The sequence below is a fragment of the Chinchilla lanigera genome, unplaced genomic scaffold (assembly GCF_000276665.1).
Source record: "Chinchilla lanigera isolate Chin_1 unplaced genomic scaffold, ChiLan1.0 scaffold00047, whole genome shotgun sequence".
In the NCBI taxonomy this organism is placed as follows: domain Eukaryota; kingdom Metazoa; phylum Chordata; class Mammalia; order Rodentia; family Chinchillidae; genus Chinchilla; species Chinchilla lanigera.
The window spans coordinates 10,116,742-10,127,287 of NW_004955448.1; the positions used below are offsets into that span (position 1 = coordinate 10,116,742).

Consider the following 10,546-nt stretch of genomic DNA (forward strand, 5'->3'; position numbering starts at 1 on the left):
TACATTCATTTGATGAGAATATTATTGATCTAATGAGGGATTATCCTAAGGCTTATGATTTTATAAATGAGAAAATAACACACACTCTAGGGAGACTTAGCTGTTACATTAACAATTAATAGGAAAATCTGACAAAGCCAAGGCTTGGAAGTCATGCTTATCATGAATAATATAGAGCTGGGAGAGTTGGTCGGAACCCAAATACATTCAGAGTAATTTTCCATAAACCTGCCACCTCTCGTTCGAAAATATTTCATGTGTGAGACTGCGATTTTCTCTGACAGGCTGGCATCGGCAGAAGAGGAAGTTGGAAAAGCAAATTGCTCTTTTTGAATGGTAAAAAATATCATTACTGTAAAGAACATTAATCTTTCTGATCAGGTGTTATATCTTCAGCTGAGATTTTGGTTCTGTAATTCTCAGCATTATAAGCAAGCATGTTTGAGAACTCCTAAATACATAACTGCTTTTATTTTATTATCCAAACAGTAATAGGTATATTTTTTCAAGTCATTCAGTGCAGACAATCACTTTTTTCAACACTGAAAACCGCAATAATTTCAAGGTGAAGTCACTGGGGAAATTGCGGCCATCACCGCGGCTGGCTGTGATGGTTCGAGTCCGTCTAATCTACCGGCTCTGCTGCCTCTCTCGTACCCTGAGGACGAGTCCGGCTGAGGCAGGAGACCAGGGCATGGCAAGGCCACCAGAGCAATTGGGCCTGACTTGCCCATCAAAGAGACTTATTAAATGCAGGCACAGAGCAGTCGCTCCCACGCCTGACACGAGATCAAGCGTCTGGTACCAACCTTCTGACACAAAAACACACCAAACTTGGCACCCGATACCAATCTTCTAGCATCAAACCAGCTGGGTCAAGTACAAAAGAAAACATAAAAAGACAGCAGCAATTGACTTTGCACCACTGTCTTCTTATTCATGCAGGGGTCTGTTCTGCCTGCAGGATGTGTCTTCCCTTTTTCCATCTAAGTGCCCTTTTCTTCTTGAACACTTCTTTTCTGTGTCTTCTCCTTTTCTTCTTATTTTTGCCCTAAGCAAATTGTCACCTTTTTCATTTACCAGTTGTTCCATCCAATTCAAGGAACAGGACAATAAGAACTGGAAAACACTGCTGGTCCCTACACCACCCAGCGACTCTATTGTGGGGTCTGCATGAGACACGGAGGCCAGTTTCTGTGACTTGCAGTTAGCGTCACTGGGTTCCATAGTCTAACCCCAGAAACCACCTAGGAAAGGCTTGTCTCTGATGACCAGAGGAATGTGGGGAAAGGGTCTTTATTTGCATCCCTCAGCTGCAGGCGCTAAGAGCAGCTTAGGGAATACTAAGGGAATATTGACAGAAGAGGAAGGGAGGAAAGACAGAAAGGATGCATTAGTGAGAGACACACCTTGGGCAAGGAGAATGCAATCCCACTCAAGACACTTAGGGAGACTGTGGGATGCACTTTAGAAATGTCCCATGCGGGGTTGGGCTGGGAGATTTATCCATCAACTCCTCTTTTGTTGACTGTCACTCTTAGGGGAGTAAATTTCCAGTACTTCCAGCCTACTCCAAACCAGACAGGATTTGTAACTGCAGTCAAGGAAGGTCCATAAGGAAGCCACTTGCATATACAAGAACCAACTACAGGCAACATTTTGGCTAGACCTAGAGGATATAGCCAAGCAAAATTGGCATCTGATACAAAATGAACTAGGAAAAATTAATTGTTGTATCTTAAAAGCAATCTTTGTGTATTTAAACAATTTCCCATTATGTTAAGCAAGATGTGTCAAATTTCTCTTCACTTAGAGTAGATATTCAGGGATCATGCTTTGAAAGCACTTATAATCTAATGAAGGAGTGAATGGACTTACAAATAAGTATCAAACAAGAGACAAAGTGATAAGAGATATAATGTCATATACAAAGTGAAGGGTAGCAGGGGTGATCATCTTCTAGGCAGAAAGGGAAAGATACAAAAATGACTTCTTGGAGATGGTAGCACTGGCTTTTACTTTCAGAATTGGGGAGACGTCCCATACAGAGGAAACAGAATGATCACAGATGTAGAATATGGGAAGTAAAGGGCACACAGGTTGGAAAATGAAGGACAAAGTTTGGTTCAATTTAACCTGACCTTGGTAAGAACCTAGACTCCTACATCAACAGCCTCAAGAGGACAACTATGAACTAGACTCCTACTATCCACAAGGGACCTTTAAGTGCTGGGTGAGAAAGACATTTTATATTGTATCACCTTGGTAATTTAGTAATATTGGTTCAGTTTGCTCAAAATGGAGATAAGAACTACTTTACAAAGTAATCGTTCAGACTGAATGATAAAATTTACTAAAACTCTTGGCCCTTGATAGAAGCTTAACAAATGAGAAATCATAGACATTTTATATTTAAGTGTCTTCATGAGCAGATTTGGAAAACCATCCATTCAAGATAAAGTTCCTAGAAACTCTGGGTACAATCAGAATATCTTTACCAAGAGGCTATGATTTTCTATACAATGTACCTGGTACACTACAGCTTATGTATGTTAACTATGGGTGTAGTTCTTATGGAAAATGGAATACAAATCTCTATATAATCTTACCTAGCACCAAATGGGACAGATTTATGAGAATTTGATATTGCAAAATGTTCTTTCATTTTTCTGGAGCACAGTAGGTTAGGTCTCATACGTTTCTTGCTTATTTAATAATTCATTTAATAACTATTTTTGAGCATATACTATAAACAGTAAGTGTGAAGGGGGCATAGGGAATTATGGCTTCTTTGAGTACTGTATAGTCTCTATGGAAAGATAAACTGCAGGTACCTTTATATCTATACTTACATGATATATTTACTTACATGAAATACATGTAAATTATGCCAACTGGTTAAATAATGATTATGAATCAAGATTAACTGTGATGATAATAACACAGATGCTCTTTGACTTACAGTGGGATTATGCCCCAATAAATCTATCATAGGTTAAAAATGCATTTAATACACCTAACGCCTTGATCATTTTAGCTTAGCAATACTATACATTGCATAGCATTAGTTATCTACCCTCATGAGCAAGTGGCTAGATGGAAACTGTGGCTTGATGCTACTGCCCAGCATTAAGAAAAAATATCAAAGTGCTAGCCCTTTGAAATTGTCAGAATGAAGAATTCAGTATAAGCTTTCAACTGAATGCATACTGCCCTTGAACCATATTAAAGTAGAAGAATCATAAATTGAGGTATCATAAGTCAGGGACCATGTATATTGTAACTGTTAAAAGAAGAAATGATCAGTCTGGATTGAGACGATTAAGAGTGTGTCAAGGCGGGTATAGGGAGTAACTGGGTCCTCAAGGATTGGATGAACTGGCATCACTTAGGTAGGAGCTAAAGACCCTGGATGCTGGTATGACTAGGACAGTGAGAGAACTGGGAGAGGGATCAGTGGAAAATAAGGTTGTAAGAGTAGTAGGAATCAGGCTACAAAGGCAGATATACCAATTTGAGTGCCAGACCAAGTAAGCTGGCTTACAGATCAAAATCATGAACACAAATGTTTCTATGAGCTAATAAAATTTTAAGGTGTCCAAGAGTAACAAATTAGTGGTGGAGATTATGGGGATCTGGTGAACAAAAAGGTCTTCATATTCAAAAGCATTTGGAACACTGGGCCTTTCAAACAAAACATGCTCCCAGGACAAATATCTGTTAGTCATGGTTTGTTTTTTTTTCACTGCACTAGGACAATATCTGGGTGCCCACGGCCATGCCACTTGATTGACAGGCATTACCAATCAAACAAATTACTGCTTCTTATTAAGCACAGATGAGCCTCCAGAATTCTTAGTATAAATAAATGTCATGAATTAATATTCATGTGTTGATTTTTCTCTTACCCTACTTCCTAGGCTCAATATGACCATTACAACAAATTTGTTTGGAGCACACTTGCAAAAAACAAACAAACAAACAAATTAACATATGGGTTTGGAGAGTGGTAGTTACTATGTAAATGTGCACTTTTTGGGACCCCAGTCTTCTAATCTCCAACTGTCCATATTCAAACTTTTGTCTCTTAAGTTCATTTCCAGCTATATGTCTAGTCCGTATTACTGGAAACTTGCAGCAATAAGGTTGCCTGCTTTCCCTTAAGGAAGTCAACATCTCACAGTGTCCTACAGAGCAAGGAGCAGAGAGATCCCAGCAAGAGACAGGGAACTAGACAAGGTCATTTGAGGAGTGGTAAACCAGTTTCTGGCCTCATGGGTGCTCGCAGGAGTAACTTGATCCCTCTCAATCTGTTTCCACAGTTTTCAAAGAGGAAAATCATTCCCAACATGTGCACCTAATGATGTCACTGTGAGAATCAAATCCGTTCGTGTACGTTTAGCAAACTTTTGACATTATTCTATCTAGCATTCTTTTTCTGTTTGAGCCTTTTAAAATATTAAAGAGGGGCTGGGGATTTAGCTCAGCGGCAAAGCGCCTGCCTTGCAAGGGCAAGGTTGTGAGTTCGATTCCTGGTACCGGAAGAAAAATGAAAAACAAAAACAAAACAAAAAAATAAAAAATTAAAGAACTTTATTTTTTAGAGCAGTTTCAGATTCACAGCAAAAGTGAATGGAAAGCAGAGTTCCTTATTCTTCCTTCATTCCCACAGCCTTCTGGCCACCAACATCTTACACATCGGCTGCAAGAGAATTGTGGAACAGTAATGTGTCTGAGATTGCTGTTACCAAGTTGTATAATTATAATATTTGGTATAAAATATATGTTTTAAAGGAAGCTTCCTTTTCAAGGAACCATGTTTCGTGATACTAAGCACCAAGAAAAGAAGTATAGCAAAAAAGTAAGGTGATTACCTTGCAGATCAAGTGCAGCAGTTTATGCCACAAAGAAAACTTCTTTCTCTCCAACATCTACCATCTTGCACATGCATGTACTCATTTTATTCTCAACAGCATGAAGTGCTGCAGAAGGTTATGATACCCAATGATTTCTCATGTGTGGTCAACAAAAGAGCTGACCATATAGCCTGAAGGCCCTAGTAATACAGACTAGACTTGAGCTTTCTGACTCCACATATAACCCTGTCACTTTCCTTATCTATCCATATCTAAACATTGTTCAACTCAAGTGCTTAAAGAATTATAAGAATGGAAAAGAAGGAAGAAATCAAAGCATTGCTATTCTTCTCATGCCTTTAGTTGAGTGCCAGAGATTGCACTCCTCCGCATCAGCTGTCCTTGGCTTGCACAATCATGGCCTATTTTAATTATTGTGCAAGGCTGGTCTTACCTACAACTAAGCTGATGCCCTTCTGCTTTGCCCAAATGTTAGAAGGGATAGATTTACAGTTAAATCAATATTTAATCTAATGTACCGCTCTTGACTCCATTTGTAAAATGGTGTGGAGATCTTGGATAAGAATGTAAGCCTGCAAGCTGAATCAAAGCTATTTGCAGAGCAGTAAACTCAAGAAGGAAACATGATAATAAATGCAGAAGAGTGGCAGTTTCCTCAGCAGGAACAATGCACTATATTTCCTTCCCCTTGCCCTTTTTTATTAAGGACATGGAAAGAGGAGTCAATAGTGATTTAATTGAGCCTTTACAAATGAGGCTCAGGATTCCAATAGCCTCAACGACATTAACAATAACAAAGAAAAATATTTTAGTAACATGAGTAGGAATTCCTTTTTGGTCATATCTCATAATGTTTCACAGGGTATTTTCATTGCTTGGAGAAGGAAAGGTCCTATGCATGTTGTTTATCATATATCAAATGACCATATAGATACTGAGGGAGACTTAAACTCAAATATTTCATCAATTATGTAAAACTTAAATGCATGGGTACATGTTAAAATGCCCCTGAGTCAAATGATTTGTCTAACGCCATTGAGATTGTAAAGTTCAATTAGAAATGAAATTCTTGGCCTAATCTTCTAGAAACTGGTTGAGCTTCAATTGCTCCATCTGAGAGGTAAATCATTGTCTGTGGGATGGAGGTGGTGAAGGAAGCAAGCTTGAATCATGGAGAGAAAAAGGAAAGGAGGAAGAATAAGGAAGGGAGGGAAGGAGGATGGGAGGAGGGAAGAAGGAAGAGAAGAAAACACAGAGAATGTAGGAGGGGGAAGAGATAGAAGGAAGTGTGTACTGTGCCTGTAGTGATCTGAAAAAATCAATGTCTCTTAGTAGTGAGCTTTGATGTCTTTCTTTAGCTCAGCGGCAAAAGTGCCTGCCTGGCAAGCGCAAGGTCGTGAGTTCGGTTCCCGGTACCAGAGAAAAACCAAAAAAAAAAAAAAAAAAAAAAAAGATCAGACTCATTTTTAGTGAACAGAGTCCAGAGTTTCAAGTTCAATGAGTTAGTGTACTTAATTTAGAAGTGTTTATACCCGGCCTGTGTTAATTTATTGTCCCACATTCAGTGATGTTATACATGACCATGGTTTGATTGACAGTAAAATCACAGCAAAGGATTCATACCATAAATTCACAATTAAGTAACTCTATGAGGCATATGAAATGATCAGCATTTCATCAGTGAATTCTATTGCCTGCATCTAAGCATCAAAAAAGTGCCTATCACTTCAGGATACCATCAGACTCACTTCTTAGATGGAGAGAATCCTAGTATGGCTCTTTTTTCTCTATCTTAAAAACCTCTTTTTTAAATGTATTACTACATGTTTGCAGTACATAAAGTTGATATTCATCTTGGGGAGTAGGCACACGTACATAAGCCAGCTTTCCTTTTTGCTTTTAATGTTACCTGTGGTTACTAGGGCTGTGGGAAGTCAAGTTAAATGCAGGACAAGGAGAACATTTTCATAACACATCTGCTGCAAAGTATGAGTTTCGGGTTTTTGTGGTGGTGAGACACCCTTAATCTTCATTCCCAGTCCACTAGACTGTCTCAGGCAGCCAGATCATCAGAGCCAGAGCTGAGCACAGTGCTTATTATGCAAATGTAAATACAAACTGAGAGCCTTTCTCACCTTTGATCTGATGACCTCTGTTATACTCATCCTATGTCACAGTTCTTGAGCCCTTACTGGTACAAAATCATTGCGTTGAAAAGGTACCAGACACCTAACTTTACACAAGCAGCATTTTTAATGATTGTGATATTTTAAACTACTTAATATGCTATTAATAAACTGGGATTTTGTTATAAGCATACAATGAAGAACCTTTTCTCTACCTGGAGGACATATGTTAAAGTACATGTGGGTAATCATTTGTTTGTATCTATTTATTTATTTATTTATTTAGAGACAGTCTCTCTCTATGTAGTTCATTGAATTCACTGTGTAATAACCCAGGCTGGCCTTGAACTCATGGCGATCCTTCTGCCTCAGCCTGCCTAGTGCTGCGATTACAGGTGTGGCCACCAAGCCTGGCTAATCATTTGCTTTTAAATTGGTGCTTACACACCCCTCTTAATCCTAGTAGCAGTTGTCTGGTTATATCAGTGCACAAGAGAGTATTAGACAAAGCCAGTGAGGTCAAAGTGAAAGGGAAAACATGTGGATAAACCAAGTGAGAGTCACAGCCCCTCATTTACTTCCTCCTTCAGAGCACACGTACCCACTATGTGCATCTGATAATGTTTATTTCATCCTATTAGATGTAACTAAACAGTCAATTCAAAAAACATGAATTATGTTTTTACTGACTTCCAGTGTGAATTAGATTATATCACTTCTGTATTCATCTGAAAAGATTAAATCAATACGTTCTTTAGAATTCATGTCCAAGAATTTTTACTTGGCACCTGATGCATTCATAATCATTCATTCACTTAGTCAATACATTTACTGACTGAATGGTTTGCCTGGTGGTGTGGAAGATGTGAAGATGAGATGGTGTCTGTGCTGACGGGCTGCTGTGATTTGGGTGAATGTGCCCCACAGACCCTTACACAAAGGACTGCTTTCCCAGGGCGGTGGTGTTGGGGGGTACTGTGGACAGTTAGATAGTGGAAGAGCCTTCTGTCATTACGAATATGTTCCTGAAGATTATTGCTGACCCCAGGCTCATTGTCTGTCTGTTTCCTGGCTCAAAATTTGAGTATTCCCTCCAATATGTTCTAACCAGAAACCCAAACCAATGGGGCCTTCCAGTCTTGGATTTAAATCTCCAAAAACATGAGCCCGAGTAAATCTCTCTGTGCCACGTGTTTTACTGTGGTGACACAAAGCTGATACGGAGAGGTGATTGCCTACAGGGGAAGGGAACATGCTCAGAGCCCCGCGGTGTGAGGCAGAATGAGCTAGAAGGAAGATGTAAGTGCAGAGGATGGGGAGGAGAGGTCTGACTGAAGCTTGGATAACTGGAGTCAAAAAATGCCTTGAGGATCACGTGGGATTAGGGAGGCTACTGCAAAGAAGGGTGCATTTTGTCCCCAAATTCATTTTCCCCTTCCAGGCAGGGGAACCCATCTTTTCTACTCTTACTGTAAGGGTGAGTACATAAGACGTGTTTAAGGAAGTGAATCATGTGGGCCAAGAAGTCTGTGTTGTGTGTTAATTATTTCACCTAGATGTGCCTAATTTCCTTTCCCCATGACAACTAATCCAAAAAACAAAAACAGAACACACCTCTTATATTTGCTTCCCTGCCAATGCAAAAGGGAATGAAACAATATATAAATAATTATTAAAATATTAGTAAACATGTCTTTAAGCCTTGCTTTTCTCAACTACAAAATGGGCATGGTAATTATGCTTGCACTAACTACCTAGCTTAGAGGTTTCCCTATTATAATCAAATAAGGTAAAGCAAGTTAAAGCAGATTACAAACATAAAGTATGCAAAGAATATTGTTATATGGGTGGGGGAAAAGTATGTACATTGTTTGTTTGTTTCAAGTTATAAATCCATTGATAACCTAAGGATCTGGTTCCTTTGATAACCTAAGGACTGGTTCCTTCCCCACTCCTAATCCAGTGAGTGCTTGACTCTTACCTTTCAAACTACCTATGTAGTTCTGAACTTCAGGCCTTCAAACCTTCTGCTTACCCTTGAAGTCTTGCCTGCCTTTCTGATTTTAACCCACAATGTTGGGGCTGGGGATTTAGCTCAGCGGCACAGCGCCTGCCTGGCCAGTGTAAGGTCGTGAGTTCAATTCCCTGTACCAGAAAAAAGCCAAAAAAGCCAAAAAATAAAAATAACCCACAATGTGTGGACAGGGCACACGCTGCTGCTCTGCAGTGCCCTTTTTTTGCCCTAACCATCTTGTCAGGAACCTTATTTCAGAACCAAGCTCCTTCTGTTCTACTGCCTTGTTCCTGAACCCCAGCCAGGCCACGATGTTTTCAGAACTATTTATCCTGGGTTAACGACTCCCTATCGTTTAGCCTGTCAGAATTCCCAGCTGATTTCTTCACTTCATTCTTAGAAGGTTTAAGTAGGGAAGTGATTCTCAACATTAGCTGTACATAGGGATCCATATGCATCCATTTCTGTCACTGTGGCCAAATACCTGACATACACAACTTACATGAGGAAGGGTTTATGTTTGCTCACAGTGTCAGACATTTTGGTTCTTGATCTGCTGGCTGCAAGGGAGGCAAATCATGTGAAAGGGGTATGGCAGGCAAAAACTGCCCAGTTCTTGGCATTTGGAAGCAGAACTGGTTAGAAGAGCACCAGAAAGAGACATAGCCCCGAAACGTTTCCCAAATGACCCACCTCCACCTGGGCTCCAACTGCCCTAGGAGAACACGCCATTTTGAACACGACTGGATTAATCCACTAGTGAGTATAATAACCCCATGATCCAGTCACCTTTCCAGGAGTCTCAGTCCAGTCAAATTAACAATGAATTTTAACCAGGATCCTTAGGTTATCAAAGGATTTATAACTTGAAACAAACAAACAATGTGCATACCCTTCTCCCACCCATTCTGCTGTAATGGGTCTTGAGTAATAGTGTCAAGCCTATGGCACACATGTCACAGTAGGCTTTTTGTATCGGTTCACCATCACTGGTCTGGAGTAGATCTTAAGAATCAGGATATTCCCCAACTACTCGTGTGATTCCAATAGGTAGCCAAGATTGAAAACTCCTGAGTTAGGGAGCTATTCCCAATCAAATTGTAATTTCAGATTAAGTGAAAACTGGGAATAACCCACCCCTCACCAGCACTGGATGTGGTAACCAGGGTCTATAACAAAGATAACTCCTGAGAAGCAGTATGTTATCTGTAGTGAAGAGAGATCCTAGCAAGACTGATTCAAAATGGCAACCTCATTCCACGGGATTACCCATTCTCGGTAACAGAACGTAGTAAAGAGGAACAGGGAGGGCAAGATGAAATATGGGGGTGCTAGGCAGGCACTGTTTATTTTTTTTACTTGGGTCTGGGAAGAGAGGAGAGCCCCCGTAAAGACAGGGACATGGGGTGCTCCCTTCAGCAGACAAAAATAAAATTTTAAGGACCCAAAAAGTTAGCTTTTAGTTTATATTCCTTTGTTCACATTTACAGTTTGGACTCACTTTGGCCTGGGAAACCTTGATCTTCATG

General features: G+C 39.9%; 1 protein-coding gene across 5 annotated transcripts in view; it reads left to right on the forward strand.

Moving 5' to 3' along the window:
• Iqcj (IQ motif containing J) overlaps nt 1–10,546 on the forward strand; it is a 249,401-nt gene that overhangs the window by 179,483 nt on the left and 59,372 nt on the right. Inside the window, exon 5 of one of the 5 annotated variants that reach the window (XM_013518667.1) lies at nt 2,026–2,237. The exons of the other annotated variants lie outside the window; for them this stretch is intronic. Within the exon in view, the coding sequence (XP_013374121.1) occupies nt 2,026–2,088 (63 nt within the window). The 3' untranslated portion in view covers nt 2,089–2,237. Of the gene's footprint in view, nt 1–2,025; nt 2,238–10,546 lie in introns of those variants that run through there. 5 annotated transcript variants of the gene reach the window in all.